The 19,883-nt window shown below is 43.5% G+C and overlaps 3 protein-coding genes across 6 annotated transcripts; 2 read left to right on the plus strand and 1 right to left on the minus strand.

The window, feature by feature from the left end:
- The first annotated feature begins 1,626 nt into the window (after positions 1–1,626).
- Positions 1,627–8,435, plus strand: LOC107224128 (mediator of RNA polymerase II transcription subunit 15). 3 transcript variants are annotated; one of them, XM_046741681.1, is made up of 11 exons: positions 1,627–2,425; positions 3,494–3,937; positions 4,039–4,396; positions 4,632–4,843; positions 4,964–5,053; positions 5,156–5,533; positions 5,627–5,858; positions 5,966–6,440; positions 6,525–6,819; positions 6,912–7,019; positions 7,165–8,435. In XM_046741681.1, the coding sequence occupies exons 1-11, from the start codon at positions 2,399–2,401 to the stop codon at positions 7,276–7,278; spliced, it is 2,733 nt and encodes a 910-aa protein (XP_046597637.1). In that variant the 5' UTR covers positions 1,627–2,398; the 3' UTR covers positions 7,279–8,435. The 3 variants fall into 3 exon arrangements, with proteins under 3 accessions (XP_046597637.1, XP_046597636.1, XP_015519550.2); XM_046741680.1 differs by lacking the exon at positions 1,627–2,425 and adding an exon at positions 3,093–3,343; XM_015664064.2 differs by lacking the exon at positions 1,627–2,425 and adding an exon at positions 3,094–3,343 and having other exon boundaries at positions 4,659–4,843.
- LOC107224130 (protein transport protein Sec61 subunit beta) lies at positions 7,912–10,093 on the minus strand. Its single transcript, XM_015664065.2, has 3 exons — positions 9,620–10,093; positions 9,055–9,251; positions 7,912–8,663 (listed from the first exon to the last, which is right to left on the minus strand). Exons 1-3 carry the CDS (start codon positions 9,620–9,622, stop codon positions 8,576–8,578), a joined length of 288 nt encoding a protein of 95 aa, XP_015519551.1. The 5' UTR covers positions 9,623–10,093; the 3' UTR covers positions 7,912–8,575.
- Positions 10,094–10,211: 118 nt separating this feature from the next.
- Positions 10,212–18,672, plus strand: LOC107224126 (tyrosine-protein phosphatase non-receptor type 23). 2 transcript variants are annotated; one of them, XM_015664060.2, is made up of 15 exons: positions 10,212–10,503; positions 10,726–10,928; positions 11,013–11,335; positions 11,429–11,541; positions 11,675–12,078; positions 12,156–12,497; positions 12,614–12,837; positions 12,949–13,169; positions 13,251–15,495; positions 16,424–16,959; positions 17,066–17,338; positions 17,438–17,622; positions 17,710–18,008; positions 18,098–18,253; positions 18,318–18,672. In XM_015664060.2, exons 1-15 carry the CDS (start codon positions 10,417–10,419, stop codon positions 18,446–18,448), a joined length of 5,742 nt encoding a protein of 1,913 aa, XP_015519546.2. In that variant the 5' UTR covers positions 10,212–10,416; the 3' UTR covers positions 18,449–18,672. The 2 variants fall into 2 exon arrangements, with proteins under 2 accessions (XP_015519546.2, XP_046597632.1); XM_046741676.1 differs by having other exon boundaries at positions 17,471–17,622.
- Positions 18,673–19,883: the final 1,211 nt, after the last annotated feature.

A 19,883-nucleotide genomic window follows, 5' to 3' on the forward strand; every position in this document is an offset into this window, starting at 1 on the left:
CAAATCCCTAAACCCGATCTAACGATTCATCTAACCAAACAATCAACTTTGCATAATTTATTATAAACCGATCACTATCTGTACAAAAGTATATAAGCAAGTATGTACTACTATTTATAGAACTGTACATACTAGTATCGCATACACCGGTTATGGTGATTTGGCCTCTGTAATCAGTACGTAATCTATAATTGCAATACTAAATCTACTCTATTGAAAACCGCAGTTTTGTATATTTGAAATGATTTTAAATCACCAACAGTGATGCTAAATGGCTGTCGCACAAGTCTCCTGGGGTAACTTTGAAATCCTCCTAGATTCTTCTAACCCGCAATGAAAATCCTCCTAAATTTCTTACTATTTTTAACTGGCAAAAAGACCTTGAATCAAGTTGTACAATATTACTTATATAATTGGCATGTAGAAATAAAATCCACATTTTAGAATGAGCTGCCCCAACATCTGCAATACCCTAACTTATCAGCAATTCTGACATTCGGTTTACCGATAGAATCTCATATTCTCTCAAGTTGTCGCCTTTAGCTCTCCGTAATTGTCGTACAGAAAAATAACAAAAAAAGTCAGTAAACACCGTAAGGTTGGCGAGCGAAGCGTGAATCAGACAATTTTTAAAATTCATGCTAAAAAACCTCTTATATATATATATATATATATATATTCCCCGGAAGCTTCCAATTCTCCTTAATTTTAGGAAGAATTCTCACATTTCTTGACGACGTAAGCGGACCGCGGTTGGTACAGTATTAAAAATTAATAAAAAAAAAAAGTGATTACCGGAAGCGTTTAACAATATTTCATTGTAGATAAGCAGTTACCGACACTTTGTTATAAACAAATAACCATCAACGAAGTTGCCAGCAGTTGCTACTCACGTGACAAAAATTGTAAGAGAAACTAATACATCTAGGAAGATTCGCTACACTAGGGTTCGATCAAGCATGTATGATATATACCTGTGTGTATATACATACCTATGTCAGTATATATTCACAACTTTTTCGAATATTTTAGATTTTCTCTACCTCAGTTAGCCTGTCAATCCTCTATGATATGCCTCTATGCTCTAAGGCTCTATCGGACCAGTTAGCTGGCTCGAAACCGGTGGAAATATCAAATTATCAACCTAAAAAAGAACAGTGCAAGATACCTGAAATATCGTGGACCAAGCCCCCTGACTTCTACCACTTGTTGCTCCACATGGATAACGTGCGGCATACCATTTCCGGCGCGATCTATCGGAGAAATTTTAGTGCTCTCGAAGACATTAACGGCACAGAGGGAGAGAAACGCGCGTAATGCCGTAGACGGCAAAGGATAGAAGAGGTATCCTGCCCCTCGGAGCAGGGTTTCCGCCCGCATACCCGGCGTCCGATGAAACAGATGCGCGGAGGTTAGCCACCATTCGCGAAGCCGAATTGAGGGGATGACCGCGGCGCAAGGAGTGCGTGCTGGGTTGCCTAGGGAGCGGTTGGTAGGGGCCGCCCATGAGGGCCGCCCTTAGAGCCGCCAATCAGGACGTCAAGTTTCGCCGCCAGAGCCGCGCCACGTTCGCAGAACGCACTTGGTGATGCCTCCGCGGGCCGCGCCGTACCGCCCCACTCGTGAAGCAAATAGTTCCATACACGACGCGAATCTAGACGAGTACGAGCACGAACACGTTTTTGTCACCGATACAAACACGGGACAACAACTCCTCGTGGCTCCGTAAATACAAATACGTGTAACTCTGTACTATTATCGCCCAAAAGGAGGGTCCCGCGTTCGCGGTATAACGGAGCCGTGAAAGTGTCGAGTGTTTTGTTACTGTTATGCGTATGGGGTAACTTTTCCACGGCTACCCACCGATGAAAATACATGATACAATTGCGCGTTGTCACCGATAGCGTTGAATCTTGTTTGGGTTTTAAGTCGCTTCGATTATCGTGATCCAGGTAGCCGTGGATTTTCCCGTTTTCAAGCGAGACAGTCGCGCGAGAGACCTTGCTTCTTTGTTCGGTTGACTCGTCGCGACGCCCGAATGACTGTAAGAAGTGGTTTCCCGCTCGTGCTATGAGATGATCCTGTGAATGTAAATGATGCGTCGAGAAGACAAGTAAAGGTCGTGTGCGCCAATATTTTTGTTGGACGAATGTAAAACTGTTCGCAGTGTTCTTCTATTTGTTATTAACATATCGATCGGCGGAGGAATACATCGCAAGTGTTGTGCTCTGTGTTCGGAGGAGTACAGTGCAGCTTTAACGAGGAGCACGCCGTACGCTCGAAACGATGCAACGGTTCTTTGCTTGAGTTGGTACGAGCGCCGTGCAGCGAGTCGTCTCGTCCTCGAAAAGCGTTGTCTCGTTCGTCCTCGCTCCTTCATCCCCCTCCGCGGCGTACTATGGCCACAGTCAAGATTCAGCCAAAGGTAAGCCAGAAACAGCAGGCAGCGAGTAGCTTTCTCGTATCGTTTGTGTATTATTATTGGTATAAACAGGAGCGCGCGGGGATACGAAAGAGCACGTGTCGGTCCGCGATCTAGGTGGAGTCCGCGGGGAAAAGTGGGTGGAGGCTGGCCGCGCGAGGCCTTCCTGATACCGCGGGTAGGTGTGTGCGTGAGAGTCGGTTACGCGGATGAGAGGCGTTTATCCGGCCTCGCGCCCGTCCGCCGTTCCTTTTTGTACCCGCCGTCCTTGCCAGCGTCGCCTCTCCGCGTCATTCGCCGCCCTGGGACGGGGAGGGGGACGATCGCCACAGTTACGTACCGCGCGGTGATTTCGTCGGGTTCTTACAGAGCCCCGGTCTTACGACTGCTGAGACCTCGTTTGTTCGACTGTGGATTATGAAACATTTTTTTGTCTTGCGGAGAACATTTCAGGTCCCATCTAATTGTAAACGTGATAAAGTTTCGAATCTCGATTCGCGTTACAAGTACCGCTTAAGTTCGGGCGTGGGGCCTCAGTGAGCGGTGTTACTTCTCTGGGCTCGAGGGAGGGTCGCAAAAGAGGCGGAGGGACGCCTCTCTCTCTCTCTCTCTCTTCCTTTCTTTCCTTCTTTCTTTCTCATGCCGTCTCTCTCGCGGCGCTGGACGACGGCGGCGTCCAGCGTGCCAAGCGTTGCGTTTCAGCTGCCCGCGAGTTTTCCTAGCACCGACCGTGTTGCACGTCTGTCAACGGCATTCGGTCTTCGGCTCGGGTCGACCGTTGATCGCGGTCCTCGTATTGTCGGGATTTTTTAATCAGCTACAACTACAATCGCGCTCGAAACGATTGTAACTTTATTATCGCGGGCCATGGGCCAATTTTCCCTAGTGGACCCGAATAGGGATGTCATCTCAGATACGACGGTAGGTAAACCGCAAATGTGAGCTAACCATGCGTCGTTGCCGTTTCACAAAACCCGTTGTCAGTTACTGAATATTAATGCATTTGGTACAAATTGTATACATGTCGGGCGTTAATTTTTTACGGTGCTAACAGAATCGGATTTTTATCAGGAGGAGGTCGACGAGGAACACGACCCGTTGCAACAACAAGAAGCTGTGGAACAGCAACAGCAACAACAACAACAACAACAACAACAACAACAACAACAACAGCAACAACAACAGCAGCAGCAGCAGCAGCAGCAGCAGCAGCAGCAGCAGCAGCAGCAGCAGCAGCAGCAGCAGGAGCAGCAGCAGCAGCAAAATGCACAGCCCCAGATCCGATTTCTAAACGCAAATGTTTTACAGCAGCTCCAACAGCAGCAAGTTGCACAGCAACAACAACAACAGCAGCAACATGATGCGCAACAACAACAACAACAACAACCACAACCACAAGTCATTACCTTGCAACAATTGCAAAACTTTGTGCCTTTGCAACATGCTCAACAAGACCAAAATCAACAAAGGGCGCAAACCATCTCTGTACAAGCTCTGCCGCAGCAGTTCTTACAAGTGTGTTTGTATAATTGCATAAGTATTAGTTTCTCAACAAGATATTATATTTATTATGAACGGGCTTATGAACGTTATCAAGTATCTGAAATATATTCTAGAATACTCAACTCGTCGGTGGCCAGACTCAAGGAACGTTGCAGCATCAGTCGCAGCCACACCAACAGCAGCAACAGCAACAGCAACAGTTGAGTTACAACATGATTCCACAGATGCAAACGGTGAACATTGACGGGCAAGAGGCCCTGTTCATTCCATCGTCAGCAATGTCGGCCGCGACTACTCACCACCAGTCTCAGCCGACAATGCAATTTGCGACGACAGGTGGGCAGCAGGTGCAGCTAGCCGGCGGGCAGACTCTGATAACTCCGCATCCCGTCAGCCTGATCAGAACACCCAATGTTTTCCCCACTTCCATCCTACAAAACATCGGTGGACAAACTGTCCAGTTGCCAACAGGTATATTTCTCATCCTACCTATGCTGACTCTCGCTTCTTGTCACAGTTTTGCCCTGCATGTCTGACTACATTTTCAATTGCACATCTTGGAGAGCTGTTACTAATACTTGTAAACTCAGCTGCGTCGATCGCTGCTTCTAACATCTAGCTGGCTGAACTTTGGTGAAACTTGCTTCATTGCTTTGCTTTCACTGACTAACTGTCGCCTTTCTCGTCCACAATGGCAAACGGACAGATTCCAAGGCTAGCCTGGATGTTTCAGGGCAGAGTGTGCAGGTCCGACCTCTACAATTTCCAATGCAACAAGTCCAGCAAACCGTACCTGTTCAGGTTCCAGTCACCGTTAGCAATGGACAAACTGTCTATCAGACTGTACATTTTCCCGTACAAGCTCTGTCCAATGTATTCAACATGCCCACTACTCAAATGATACCGCAAATTACTCAGGTTTGTTGCCGTTTTATATATCCAAAGCATCCTTATTGCATTAATTAGTCATCGAGTCAAAATGCACCATTATCGGTGGGACATAATTCTTTACTGAAATACAATCCGATCATCTTACAGCAAATCCCACAAATGGCCCAAATTATTACTCCCAATGGACAAATACAACAAGTACAAATTGCAAATTTGTCACAGCTGCAAGGTTTACAGGTAAGATCTGCCAGCAATAAAATTCAAAGTTTATATTACTTTGATTGTACCACCAAAAACCCCTATGAAATTGTTAGACAATGAGGTAACTATTGCATACAGGGTCAGCAAGTTGCTCAACAAGTAGCTCAGCAGGTAGCGCAGCAGCAAGTTGTGCAGCAAGTTGCTCAGCAGCAAACGCAGCAGCAGGTTGTCCAGACAGTTCAGCAACAACAAGTCGCACAAGCTCAGCATGTGCAGCAGCAACAAGTACAGCAGGTTGTACAGCAAGTTATTCAGCAGCAGCAGCAACACCAACAACAGCAGCAGCAACAACAACAACAACAACAACAACAACAACAACAACAACAACAACAACAACAGCAGCAACAGCAACAGCAACCACAGCAACATCAAGTGCAACGTGTGCAACAAGTTTCAACACCAGCCCCAACTGTTTCTACATGGAGCACTTCAGTCAGTACACCAAGCAATGTTCAGGTAAAACTGGTTGGATAAATCCATCTGTTTAAAAGAGACAAGTTGCAGCTAAAAGAAGCTTGTCTAGATATTATTTATGATTATGTGCTGCAGGTGGTTGGAATAGGATCTCTTGGGAGAACCATGAACGGCAACATGTTGACAACGAAGGATGGGCAGAAGATTGACGTTCAGACATTGTCAACACTGACTAGGCAACCGGACAGTGTCGAAGGAGACCTCAAAGTATCGAGTATCGATCCAAGCCATTTAGCCAACAGTCAAGTCATTCATATTCAAGCACCGCAAACTACTCAGTCTGCAATGCAACCTATCACCCTCACAGGTATTGTTTGCAGTTTGGTCGCTTTTTTTTTTTTTCTGTCATTTCCACTCGGCGTTAATTACTTGTGAATTAAATTTTACATGTATAAAAAATTGACAACTCTACAGGCGCCCAAGGACAACAATTAACACTGATACCAGCCTCTGCCTTGACAAACCTTACTTCGCAAGGTGGAATGATGAGGGGTGTCGGTAGTAACATAATGCAGCTCCAGCCAGCAGCTGGGATGAATGCATCAAATGGATTTCTGCAGTCATTTCCCGTACAAAATATTCCTGGATTGGGAAACGTCCAGGTCATCCCAGCCAGTGCCCTGCAACAGGCCTCCATGCAATCGTTACCTTCAAATCCAACCGGAACGCAAATTGTTACCGCTGCACCAACTGTTCATATTGAGGGAAACGAACCATCCAAGTGGCAGATCGTGCAAACGATTCAGTCCGCGCCTACACCCAGCACTCCTGCCCCACCAGTGCAGCAATATCAGGCAAGCACCACTGCGTCGGCACCTGAGACTGATCCAAACAAACAGCATCGTCGCCGAGTTGCCTGTACCTGTCCAAATTGTGGCGATGGCGACAGGTGGGCAATCAATATGCATATCAGGAGACTTTTTTTATTCACTCGTTGTAAAGCTTTGTTGTCAATAAATTATCATTGTTACAGAAACAGGGATATGACACGGAAGAGGCAGCATGTATGCCATATTCCAGGCTGCAACAAGGTTTACGGAAAAACAAGTCATCTTCGAGCGCACCTGAGGTGGCACACTGGAGAACGGCCGTTTGTCTGTAGTTGGGTATTTTGCGGTAAAAAGTTCACAAGATCGGACGAACTGCAACGACATCGGAGGACACACACGGGAGAGAAGCGGTTTCAATGCCCAGAGTGTACAAAGAAATTCATGCGCTCCGATCATCTCACTAAACACATTAAGACTCACACGAAACTTCGCAGTGGGGTCAGTCGTCAGTTTTTTTTATGCTATCGTTGACGACTATTTTATGAGAAAACATTACATGACAATAACCGTATTGCTCATTGTTGTTTTAGGATGCTGACGTCGATGATCCTGAGAGAGATCTAGAAGCGGAGACACCCCAGGAAAAATCTTGGCCTGTTAGTATAATAGCAATTCACAGTGATCTTCCAGCTTCTCAGGTACGTTGATGTTCAACTTGGCCACGTTTTTTAACAATTGATAAGACAGGGTGTAGTCATAAAAGCCAAAGTTCACAAATGCCAAAGAATATTTCCTAAAACATAAGTGATTCAGTGTTTTAATACAATGAATCATATTATTTAGGAGGCAGCAACATCGACACAGGAAGGATCATCTGACAGTCAATCGTCGAGTGAGGAGAAGATGATAATTACCATACACAAAGAATCTGAACCGTCGGATATGAAGATGAACTGATCATTGTTTGTATCGTTATTTTTTAACGAAGTTGTACACAACACAGTAGCGTTCAGATGCCGCGGCGCAAGATAGTTCTGTGCTATTATCTTCTCTTTTCTCTTGTCGTTTCGAGACACTCTGAATCTTGTTCTAGGATTCTTTTATTTCTTAATTAGTGTCTTGACAAAATCGAATTGAATTACGCCTGCGGCAGAACCAAAATACCGGGGCGTTTATTGACCGAAATACTCGACGATCAGAAGGTGCAAAATCATTGATATACCATTTTTTTTAGATGAATTTAAAGACAAAAAAGAACTGGTCGAACTTAGCGTATGAAAATCATGGTAGTTATTATATGGCTATGTACGATAAATACTGTACATAAGAGCGTTATACATAACAAACACATTACACGTAATAGTATATATATATATACACACACATATATTATATATTTTTGTATGATAATACTGTAAATAGTGTACATATAAACGATTTTACACGGGTTTAGAGAGCTACTAATATTTCAGTTCCTGTGCTGCGATTTAGTTTTCTAATGAAAAAGAATGAAAGTAATGAATAGATGAGCATTGATTTGGGATAAAAGTAGTGACTGAAGTTCGGAATTTGAATTAAGAATATACCGAGTCTGCAACAATATATTTGATATTTATTACCACCGTTTTCATTTTACGTATAAAATAAATTATTCATCATTATCAATCGGTACAAGTGAAACGAGAAAATCTCGCCAGTTACGAACGATTAGTTTGTTGAATTATTCTTAAGTTTCCATACATGAGGCGATCTTCATACTCGTAATTTAGACGCATATTTCATTATTTGTATAATATTTTACATGGTATGTTGAATTGGGAAGCTGAAATTTTCGTGTAAAATCATTGGAATGAAATTTGAGACAGTATATAACTGCTCTCTCTATAATATCGTAAACGTGTTTGAGAGCCTAATACAATAATTTTTTTTAATTTTCATTTCACACAGCAAGCCAATGACAAGGGATCGCCGTTGTGCGCTACATGTGTAATAAATATATCGCTTTAGTCACGTTTGACAATGGAAGTTTATATTGCATTCGTACATTTGACGTCGTCCATTGGACGACACAGTTCTTTTTGTTTAGATTCTGTACGTGTGTGATTGAATTTGAATTTTTTTTGAAAAAGTGTTCTTCCTTGCTCCGTACATTATGATATAGGTAACGATTACTCATTATGCACAAATCACACAGGGCATAGTTCATGTCTTATCTCAGTTTAATTTTTAATTTGCACGTCATTATTTAGGATAATTAGGAGCGAGTGTATTTTCCCCAAATATGAAGCATAAAAACGGATGCGATGAACAGAAGAGACATCACTAAGACTGGTACAGGTCCACTGTAAACGAGAAAATAAAATAACGAATAATTAGCACAGGTACATGACTATGCAATCATTCAGATCAAGGTGACAGTTGAATCAATGTCGAAATTTCTTCATTTTTTTGTATTTTTCACACTAAAATATGATGGTATTTGTATCTTTTGAGAAGTCTTTGTGCAATACTATGAGACAAAATCCTTTGTCATTCGTATTGCTGTGATATGTAGGTAGAATGCTCTGAAAATCATAGCATTAATAGAATTTACCATAGACTAATATCCAGGAATGAAGTCATCACATTAATAGTTACCATTTGAAGAAATATCAACTAGATCCTCTAATTCCCCAATTTTTCCCAAGTCTATAACAACCCTGATTGAATCAAATTCAAGTCTGCAGAGCTTACACTTTAATGCCAGGAGAATCATCGGTGTAAAACCTCCACATGCCACCAGAGCTCGTGCCGGTGTTGCGATTTCTGGCTGAGGTAGCCGGAGCTGTTTTTCGCTGTCTAACTGTGCCTCCACCACTGGCTCTTGGAGCAACTACTTTGCTAGGGGATCGTCCTCCTGCCCCAACAGATGTGGAACTTGGAGCTGCAGGCTGTGAACAGGTACAATTTTGAGTATACAGAGGTATGTTCAAACTGCACGGTAGGAAACCTGTTACATGCCGTATTTTTCACCTTTCATTGCTACTTGGGTAATCAGAACCACTTCTTAGCCTTAAGCGAACTATGAAATTGGTGAATATGTGAAAACTGAAAGATGGACCATATGTGTGTAGATTCATGAGAATTGAAAGTACACCATCATTGGGTAAATTCTGTGCCATATATGGTAAAGACAGGAACGAAAACTGCGTTCGATTGAATAAATTTCTAGCAATATGTACCGTTACCGCGAGCTAAGGAGCATCATACGATGAGAACGAGGTTAAAGTTAGATCTTATGATGGTAAAATGGACTTACCATTTTGTTTGATTTTGACTGTAACGAAGTTGATGTAAAGTCAAAGGTTCTTCTTAGCAAAACCCAGTGGATGGGCGCAGATGGATTCTTTAACGACGATTACAGACGAACTGCACCGCGGACAGACAGCTAACAACGAGTGACGGGAACGGACGCCGCTAACACACTCTTCCACGTAAACTCGGAGAATCTGACCGAACGACGACACGTCACGATACGATACACGCGCCCCGGTGCATCATGGGAAGCCACGTGACGAGCTTCACGAAAATGACAAATATCCCGGTTTGTTGAAATGCTGATTTCACGAATGTCACATGCGATAAGCGATTTTCCAGATGCAAATGATGTGAAACGTAATAGCAAATTATTTATATATTCAGAATTGCAGTAGTATGGAATAGTTTTTCAACAAGTAAAGCTTTTTGTACAGAGATTCTTGACGATTGAAACCACGATTGATACATTGGCACGAGCGGTTAGGCCGTTCTTCTTGGTCATTTTTTTCATTCATTTGTACAACCGTGAAGCGCCATCTCTGTAATTTTGGAATCGCTATTGTGTCTACCATCTGCAGGGTGCTTCACGATTTCGCCACAAGCGCTGAGGGTGTTAGTTTCGCCTGTTACCGTTGTATTTCTGACAGATCTCCACCTGTCGTTATGCGTATATTTCACACTGATAAGGCTGCCACGAAAGAGAAAACACGCATAATTTGACAGTTGACAACTTCGATATCGCGTGAGTAAACGGTAGTGTTCCGTCGAGGCCACGGTACGAGTTAAGGACTCGCCAAAATGGAGGCGGTTCCTAGGCTGCCGATGATATCCTTCGAACTGAAAGTCAGTCCCGAACCGAGTTCATTTGGACCGAAACTGAAGCAGGTACTTATGTTTTGTACGATACGTCGTAAATGCATCGCATAACCGTCGCTCCTGCGTTCAATTTTAATTCGACTGCCGTTACCCTCATTTTTCAGTGTTTATCGCTTACTTTTTGTATGTTTATTTCCCAATCCATAGGCCAAAGAATAATATGCTCATTACACGATTTAGGCGTATGTAAACTTCGTCTAACATCGATTACCGCTTTCTTTGTTCCCCCAGTACATACGTGATTTTTACAACGAGGATCCAGAGTCTTACAACAATGAGATCCATCAACTCGAATCCCTTAGGGCGACTGCTGTGCGGCCTCCGATTGATGTTACCGGTTGCAACTTGCTCAAGAAGTACTACTGTCAGGTGCACTTCCTACAAAGTCGCTTTCCCATGGGCCATGACGGGGCAGCTGCTGTCACTTTCACATGGTAAAAGCACTCCTAGAATGCAATTCCAGGCACAGCCATATTTCAATAATCTTTTAACTGACCAAAACAATTTGAAAACTTTAGGAAAGACACATACGCCAATATGGTCTACTCGCTGGCCAACATCAGATTTGAGATAATATCCATTTTGTATAATGTTGGGGCGGTGCACACTCAGCTTGGGGCCCAGACCGAACGGACTACTGCAGAGGGCATGAAAATGGCCTGTGCCCATTTTCAATGCGCCGCTTGGGCCTTCGACCACTTGAAGAACACTTATCCTCAGCCACTTGGTGTCGACTTGGCCCCCGATCTCATGACCTTTATGCATCAGCTGTGCCTTGGTCAAGCCCAGGAGTGTATATTAGAAAAAAGCATGCTAGACAATCGTAAAGCAACTATTGTTGGTATGACACTTCTGTCTTATTTCACTCGTTTCACCTGACAATTCACAATCACCTGGACCGATTAATATGTGCTTGTTCTTTCCGATTTTACAGCCAAGGTAGCCACTCAAATAGTTGACTACTACAACTTGGCCTTAAACACGCTCGAGCAAGGGGGAAATGACGACGGCTCTGTTGCCGATACGGTCGGCAGCAAAATATACAAGGTACAAGTAATTGGAGCTTTGTGTTCCAACTGATACTTCTTGAAAGTAAATCGTAAATTTTGTTGCGCTGAAGTTTAAGTCAAGTTGTTGTCCTGAACAGCAATAATATTAATAAAGCTTTATTACATCTCAGAGCTGGAAGCGGTATGTCCGTTTTAAAAAACTCTACTATCTGGCAGTATCTCAACTGTATCAAGGCCAGTCAGCAGAGGAGCAGCAGAAGATGGGAGAGAGGGTGGCATTCTATAATGCGGCACTGACAACACTAAACGAGGCTCGTGTTCTCTACACAAGCACAAAGGGAGGAGGCATAATGACGACCAATGAGGACAAAGAGGCTGTGGAGGATGCACTGACATTCACCAACGATGTCATTGAGGGTAAGCGAAAAGCAGCAAAGAACGAGAACGAATTTATTTACCACGAGGAGGTGCCGGAAAGGGATGCCCTGCCCTCGATAAAGGGTGCCTCTCTTGTCAGAGGAATTCCCTTTAGTGTTAGCGACTCTGAGGTCTCTGGTCCAGACATATTTGCCAGGTATGCTTTACAATATTTTCAGATTGACAACAATCTAGTTAACTTCAATAAACTCCAGCAATTGTTTTGATTCCCAGATTAGTACCAATGAAGGTGCACGAGGCAAGCTCACTGTACTCGGAGGAGAAAGCAAAGGTGTTGCGATTAGTTGGAGCTAAGATAGAAGAACGAGATCAGCAGCTAGTCACATATCTAGCATCCCTACGACTAGAAAACTTGAGCCTTTGGGACCCTGACAACAAAGACTCCAACACTTTGGCGTTGCCCGAGGAATTGGCTGAACGTTGCGCTGCCTTAAATGCAAAACCAACTGCCATTCAGGATTTGGTTGATGCGATGGGGAAACTCGCCGATACTTACCATGATGTCGAAGCCATGCTGAAGGACATAGACGAGCTGTTAACTCATGAAAAAACTCGGTATGTAACAGTTGATTGATACAATTATTTCTATCGACCTAATGATGTAACACTGATCAAACTATTTCGCTTTTCTAAAAACTTAGGTTAATTTTACTGTACTCTTACCATTGCAGAGAAACAGAGTATCAGGTGGTACTTGGAAAGAGACCCCCATCCATAGTAGCAACGGATTTGACCCGTGAGGCCAACAAGTATCAAGAGGCTCATGCAAAGGCTTCAGAAAGCAACCAAGCACTGCACCGGGCGATGACTTTACATGTCAATAACCTGCGAATTCTCGCCCAACCGCTGACTGATCTGATGGCTCACGTTCCTTCCCCGAAGACTCGATCTAGCGGTAAGGCCTTCACGAGTTTACCATTGGGAAATGTAATTTCAGCAAATAGTTACTTGTACTTCAAGTGAGTTGTGTCCACGGCTTACAAAAAATTTTTTTCTTTTCATACAGGAAATGAAGCAGTAAAAAAGGAGAGTGACTCAATTGCCAGAGAACTGAAACGAATACTGGGTAAAGTGGATGAAATGCGACGCCAACGGAGTGAACTGCACACGCAACTCAGAGACTCGATAGCTCAAGACGACTTGACTCGACTTTTGGTCACCGCCAGCACAGAGCCAGGATCGCTGGATCGTTTGTTCGAGGAGCAGATAAGCAAGCACAATAGACTGGTAAGTGCAGCCGTCCGTCAGTTAACAAACCCGTTTAGAATCATTTTGGGTCAGATTCAATACACAAAATTTGATCGACAGATCGGCCTGATAGAGCAAAACCTCGCTGCCCAAGACAACATCCTAACAGCCCTGACGGATGTCTATGCACGAAGCGCAGACTCCCGCAAGGCCGTTGAGGAGGTTCTGAAGCGACGTGACGCGATGGTAAACTCGTTGATCTCGTCCTATGACGCATACGAAGATTTGCTGGCCAAGTCGTCCAAGGGACTGGAATTTTATCGAAAACTCGAGACGAACGTCTCGAAGCTGCTGCAACGGGTCAAGAGCACGTGCAAAGTACAGGAGGAGGAGCGTGAGCAGATACTCGCGCGGAATAGCAAGACCAGCACAAAAGTGGTCGAGTTTGCCGCTTCAGAAGAACCGGCGCCGACCAGTGGGGGCCTCAAGCTGAAGGACTATCTCGCCTCCAGGCAGAAGGGCACGATCCCGACGGCAGCGGCAGTAGCAGCGCCGACCTATCAGAATCCGTATTACGGTCCGCAGCATGCAATTCAGTCGGGCTCGCCGCAGCCGCTTCCGGCTGTTCGGCCAGCGCCTGTAGGACAGGAAGGAAGCGACGCGACATCGGCCGGCGTCTCGGACTCTGCTGATCCTACAAGGGGATATCAATACCCTATGGCTTATACTGACTACTACACTACGCAGCGGGGATCCAGCGACTTGGCCCATGGCTATGGTCATTACACTGAATACGCCGTCGGCGGGTTGAACTCCAGCTTACCAAAGTCTGGTACTACTAACACATCCAGTACCTACCGCCAGGCTAACGGCGCGACCGACACGACGGAGGTCACCAGCTTCAACGGACAGTATAGTAACTACGAACAATCGCGCTATCCGCAAAATGATCAGAATCAATATCCATCTGCTGCCATGCAGCAGTTGCACTACAATCCAGCCGCTTATACCTGTTATCCAGGATACTCGTACTCCGAGCAGGGCTACCTGCCACAGAATTCAGTGACTCCGCCGCAGAGTGGTCAGCCTGCACACTCGATTGCTGAGAATACTGATGCCGCTAAAGGAAATCCTCCAGGCACATTAACGCTCGGTGATAATCACCAGAATATGGTACAAGCCGGACTGCCTCTTAGGGAGGATCAGCAAAATCCAAATCAGGTCTCGAAGACACAGCCGCAGCTCAGCCAGAGCCAACAGATTGCTGGTCAGTTACTCCAGTATGAAACGCAGAACACCCAGCTGCAGCACAGCTTGCAGCAAATGTCTCAACAGAATTTACAAGTGCCGCAGACACCAGCTGCTCAGATTCCACCTCACAGTCACCAGTCCTATGCAACTAATCAACAAGTGACATCTCAATATCAAGCTGTGATGCCAGGCCTGCAGCAACCAGTTTCTCAATCTCAATCTCAACCGATCTCTTCTCAATCTCACAATCTCCCCCCACTGAGCCACGAGAGTGCGCAGTCGTCGATCGGTATTCCAACGCAGTATTCGCAGTCCCAATACTCTAGCAGCACATACACAAATCCATATCCGCCAGGTGTGCACCAGAATCAACAGGGCTATTCAAACTCCACGTCATCCCAGCATCAGCAGATTCAATCACAGCTGCAATCACATCATGGACAGTCTGGAGCCCAGGTTCAGCGGAGTAACATAGTACAGGGGCAAAACACACATGTCACTCAGAGTTATTCCAATAGCCAGCCAAGCTATGAAGGCTATCAGAATGCTTACGGTGCAACGGGATATCAAACGCAAACTACACAGAATTCGACGATATCACAAAGCTATGTAGCAGACAGCTACAGTAACCATTCCGAGATGATACAGAGCCATGCCAAATCGTACTCCACTGCACAGAGTTGTTATCCTCAAAATTATCCTTACTCGTCTCTCCAGGGCAGTCAGTTTCCTGGTCAGATGCAGTACCAGGGCTACTCACAGAGGTACGAGAACACTTACAATGCACCTCTGCAAACAGATTCGTACAAAGGTCATCCTGGCTACACTTATGACGCAATGACCGGAGGCTATCAGTATAGCTCCGGCTACCAAAATTCGCAGATTGCACAGCCTGAGGTAAGCAGTATTGTTGAAACCAGCAGCGGCTCGATACTTCAGCAGAATCAGGCATCCAGCAATTATGCGCCTCAAGATGCCAACACGCAGTACACCATCGCCAGCAATAATAATGGCACCAATCACACACCATCATCTCAGTACAATCAGCAATCCTACCAAACACCGAACTACGATCAGGCCTACTACACACCACCGTACAGCCATCAAGGACAAGGTGAGCTGACGTCATATTTTATTACTGCACGCTCAGATTCTTCTACAATTGTGATCGTTCTTTCTTGTATATATTATTATATTCTGAGAGGTAGTTATGCCCTGTACATAATTCATAGGTCTAACTTTATAATCTCATGAATGTAGTGTGTTTTGTTAAATGGAAAAGACTGACATACCAGGGGGGGGGGTTGACCTATGAGTTATATTGGTAACTATTGTTACCACCTATTCACCATTAATTTTTTAAATACTTAGAGTATTTTAAAAATATTTTACTTTTCAACATACTTCAATGTGGGTTATTACTATTTCCGACAGTATCCTAACATGTCTCCAAAACCTAAGAGTAATTATTGCAATGTGTTGTTATGGACATATAATTGTAAAAAATCGTGAAAATTGAAAGAATAATTCAGTTGCGAGAAACGACCCCTATAAGCATATAAATATTTTATGAAAATTGTATGTGTTTCGGGTTACTGAATCATAATTTGAAATCAGATTTTGAAAATTCAAGATGGCAAATCCAATATGCCAGTCGAAAATTTCAAATTTGATTAAATCTAGACAAAAAACTGTCAGGGTTTCTTGGGTCGCTGATTGAATTGTTGATTTGAATTCCGACGATTTGACTCCAGATTCACAGTCGGCAACCCCAAAAACCTCAGATAAAATTAACAAAATTTTTCCGCCATATTAGATATGCCATCTTGATCTTCTTGAATTCTGAATTTTCAAAATCTGACTTCACATTCGTAATCAGAGTTTCCAAAGACCCTAAGAAACCATATTGTTATAAAAATTGTCTCAGCACAATAATGTGTAACTCAAAGGATTAATCATAAATTACAAAGAAACAGCGTGGCCGTGCCTTTGATTTTTTTTTTCTGGTTTGCTATTCAGTATCGTAATGTTTTTTGTCACAGAAACTAGTAGATCTGAAACCACAAACCAGAACGGACGAACGCAGACGTACATGCAAGCAACGAATAACGCGACGAACACGACAACGAGTCCGTCGGTGGAGGAGAAGACAATGGAGATACATTCGGACAAGCCGAAGTCCAACATAGATTTGTTGGCAGACCTCGAATTTAGCATAAATCATGCCCCTCTGGTTCCTGAAGTGAACCCCGTGAGTAAACCAGATGGTAAAAGCAACAGCACCGATGGTGAGAAGGTGTTGAAACCTTTGCCGAAGGCCAGTGATGAAGTGCCTACCAAACCGGAACTGGAGATTGAGACAAAAAGTGAAGAAAAGATGGAAAATCTACAGATCGTTTGGGACACCTGGTACAACGATGTTCAACCAAAAAAGGACCCGCTCGGAGATCCACAGGCATTGCAAAAGTTTGCCTATGATGTTGAAAAGTATGAGAAGTTTATGGATAGCTTGCTGACGAAGACGCTGAGCGGTGCAACGACACTGGACATTAAATGGAAAGAAGTTCGGGACTTTCAGGTGCGTGTGCAGCTCTATTTCCTCTGGTTATTTCATTCTCAAATTGCCAATTTTCGATTTTTCTATGCTGATGTGAGTAATATTCAAAACGGTGATCGTTTTTTAGGAACGAGAGGAACAAAAACAGTCCACGCTTATTGCGCTTGCTCACACTGCAGAAAACAGGTCCCTGGGGTCTGTTCCTTACGATTCATCGAGGGTTCAACTCGACGTTAAGGATTTTTACATAAACGCGTCCCACGTCAAAGACATAACGCCGTGCATACCAGTTGCTTTCATCATTGCGCAAGCTCCAACCGCCGACACAGTGATGAACTTCTGGACAATGATCTGGGAACAAGAGTGCGAAGTTGTCGCTTGCCTGGCTTCGAATTTGCAGGTTCACAATTAATCGATACAGGCTTGATATAATAATGTTTTCTAGTCTTTATACCCGAGTGAGATTTTATGTACAATAACGATCTTCTATTACGTGCAGTTGAATAACGAAATTTACTGGCCAATGGCAAAGGGAGAAGACTTGATCGTTGGCAATTTCATATTGTCATTGGAGAGCAGCATAGACCACACGACTTATGTCCAAAGAATAATATCCTTGAAAGACACAGAGAAGAAAACGTCGCGTATTGTGGTGCACATGCAGTTCACTATGTGGCCAGTTAAGTTAGTATTTTTCAATGGCCAATAATTGATGCCACATTAGTATCCGTGTTAAGCATTCGCTAAAGAACAAAATCTACCCTATTTCAGTGGTTATCCAAGCAGTCCCGGGCCTTTACTTACTTTTTCGAATGATACGCTTTCGGAACAGGCCTTGAGACGATCTCGTAGGCCGATCGTGGTACACTGCGTCGACGGCGGTACACTCAGTGGGTTATTCTTGCTGGCCGTAGCTTCTGTGTGTAACGTGCGAGCTGGACGCGGACTTGTCGATGCAGGTCTTGTGTTTTCAACCCTAGTCAGATTTCGGAAGTCCCTTGTCGATCAGGACTCTCTGTTGTTCGCTTATCGTACGATTTTGTACCACGCTCAAGACACCCTCATGAAACGTAAGTGCTCTGCTCTCTAGTGTCATTTTGCACTAGGAAAACTTTTTTTTTTCATGGTAACATGACGCCTGATCTGTAATTGCCCACAGGCGGAATTTTGTCCTCATCACGGTCAACGTTCGAGTGCTTCGATGGAAACAAATCAAGGAAGGGAAGAAGCAAGATACAGCAGCGGCATCCTTCGGATGACTTTCTTCACAACCTGGCAGCGGGCATGCTGCGCACCTCGCAAGATTTTGTTACAGGTATTATTCTTTTTTCAGTTACACAGTACGCACCTATTAAACCTTTTTCACTCTACCGTTTCAGGTGGCTCGAAAGGCTCTTTGTCTGACAGTTTGTCGTCGACAACATCTATCGAAACCCGCGAAAAATCCGAGGAAGTTAAACCCGTGGATCCTCTGAGTCAGCTAGACCCTATGTGGTCGATTAGGAAGTAAGGAACGGATGGATTGTTTGATTGAAATGTCTTCTTTTTCGGCACTTATACTCGAAATGATTTTTGCTATAGAAGAGACCGGCTCGATGATTCATTTTAAGGAGATTATTACGTTAAACGTATGTGTGCACGGTATAAAGAATCAGTATAATTTCTTAATTTATATGAAGTTAATGATATACATTGTACAGTTATAATTTGTACAAAATATTAATTGACCAGTTACTCTGTTGAATGATAATTTTGATCCAGAATAATGCTATCATTTTACAATCACACAAATGTATATATCAATATAATATTTACTAGGGTTGTGCGGATTTCCGAAATCTCAGAGAAAATAATTCGGGTTCGGGACGGGTTTGTATCGGATTGGGTTTTTTCCGAAATCTTTGGAAAACGAAAAATTTTTGAGAAACCCGAATCGTAGCTAACCTAACTTACCTAATGTTTTGCTGGACAAATACTGAATAGTAATGGTAAATATTATATCTAAATGACATCAATATTTTCAGTAAAAAGTATATCACCTTTCGTCGGAAGATCCGACAATTTTGAAAATTTTGACGTTACTGATGTTTTCGGGGATCCCGAGATTTCCGAGAACTCAACCCGAAACAAATAAATTTTTCCCGACCCGTCCAAAAGAATTTTGCTACCCGCACAGCCGTAAGATTTACTATAATAGACATACAGGCATATGCATTTCCTCTTACATAGGTAATATAAGGTGAGGAAGTTTTTCAGGGTTATTACCAGACACGATATTTCCAACCCTAGCCTAGACTTGTTGAACTTGGTAATTTCGGTATGTAGTGTTGGGTTATTCTATTATTATTATTATTATTTACAATCCAATCCTTTAAACAATCAACACGCATACTTGACTGAATTATTATTATATGAATTATATGACGTATGTATGTAACCACACACTACGGAAATAAATCCTGCTAGAATAATTGAAATTATAAAAATTACTAAATTTGCAACAGGATTAGTCATCGAATAGTTTTTTTTTTATTACTACGCAGATAATCTTCAAACAGGAATATAGTAAAAAAAAGGTTGAAAAGTACAACCAAAGCTCACTCAGTTTGAAGTTTATTAAAACTTTCTCAGTAGAGAAAAGTAGAACAATGTGATTTCTCTACAAAGTTCTTAGCTTTTTCAAACTTAATTCTCAGTTTTGAGAGAAGCTGGGTAATATGCTTTTTCTCGGCCAACACGTTTAAATCTTATGGAATCTACTTAATGCCCGTAAGACCGTGCTCCTGGCCCTCCTGGCCACAGGCAACATCACTGACTGAATATATCGGTGGGCAACATCGACTTTTTCACAGCGTTCCTATCCACAGGCACTGTAAATTTTTTCTTACTCCACTACCAGATGGCGGCTCAATCGTCTCTAAAATTTACGCTGCAAGCGGGGGGTG

Source organism: Neodiprion lecontei, chromosome 5 (assembly GCF_021901455.1).
Source record: "Neodiprion lecontei isolate iyNeoLeco1 chromosome 5, iyNeoLeco1.1, whole genome shotgun sequence".
NCBI lineage: Eukaryota > Metazoa > Arthropoda > Insecta > Hymenoptera > Diprionidae > Neodiprion > Neodiprion lecontei.

What these genes read in the sequence shown, in the direction of transcription:
- LOC107224128 (XM_046741680.1), top strand. Translation starts at nt 3,290, where the DNA reads ATGGGCCAATTTTCCCTAGTGGACCCGAATAGGGATGTCATCTCAGAT. An exon ending in CACAGCTGCAAGGTTTACAG is followed by an intron (nt 5,054 to 5,155) that starts GTAAGATCTGCC and finishes TATTGCATACAG; the next exon opens with GGTCAGCAAGTTGCTCAACA. An exon ending in GTGATCTTCCAGCTTCTCAG is followed by an intron (nt 7,020 to 7,164) that starts GTACGTTGATGT and finishes CATATTATTTAG; the next exon opens with GAGGCAGCAACATCGACACA.
- LOC107224130 (XM_015664065.2), bottom strand. An exon ending in GATTCTCCTGGCATTAAAGT is followed by an intron (nt 8,664 to 9,054) that starts GTAAGCTCTGCA and finishes TCTCGTTTACAG; the next exon opens with TGGACCTGTACCAGTCTTAG.
- LOC107224126 (XM_015664060.2), top strand. Translation starts at nt 10,417, where the DNA reads ATGGAGGCGGTTCCTAGGCTGCCGATGATATCCTTCGAACTGAAAGTC. An exon ending in CCCGAAGACTCGATCTAGCG is followed by an intron (nt 12,838 to 12,948) that starts GTAAGGCCTTCA and finishes CTTTTCATACAG; the next exon opens with GAAATGAAGCAGTAAAAAAG. An exon ending in TAAGCAAGCACAATAGACTG is followed by an intron (nt 13,170 to 13,250) that starts GTAAGTGCAGCC and finishes TTTGATCGACAG; the next exon opens with ATCGGCCTGATAGAGCAAAA.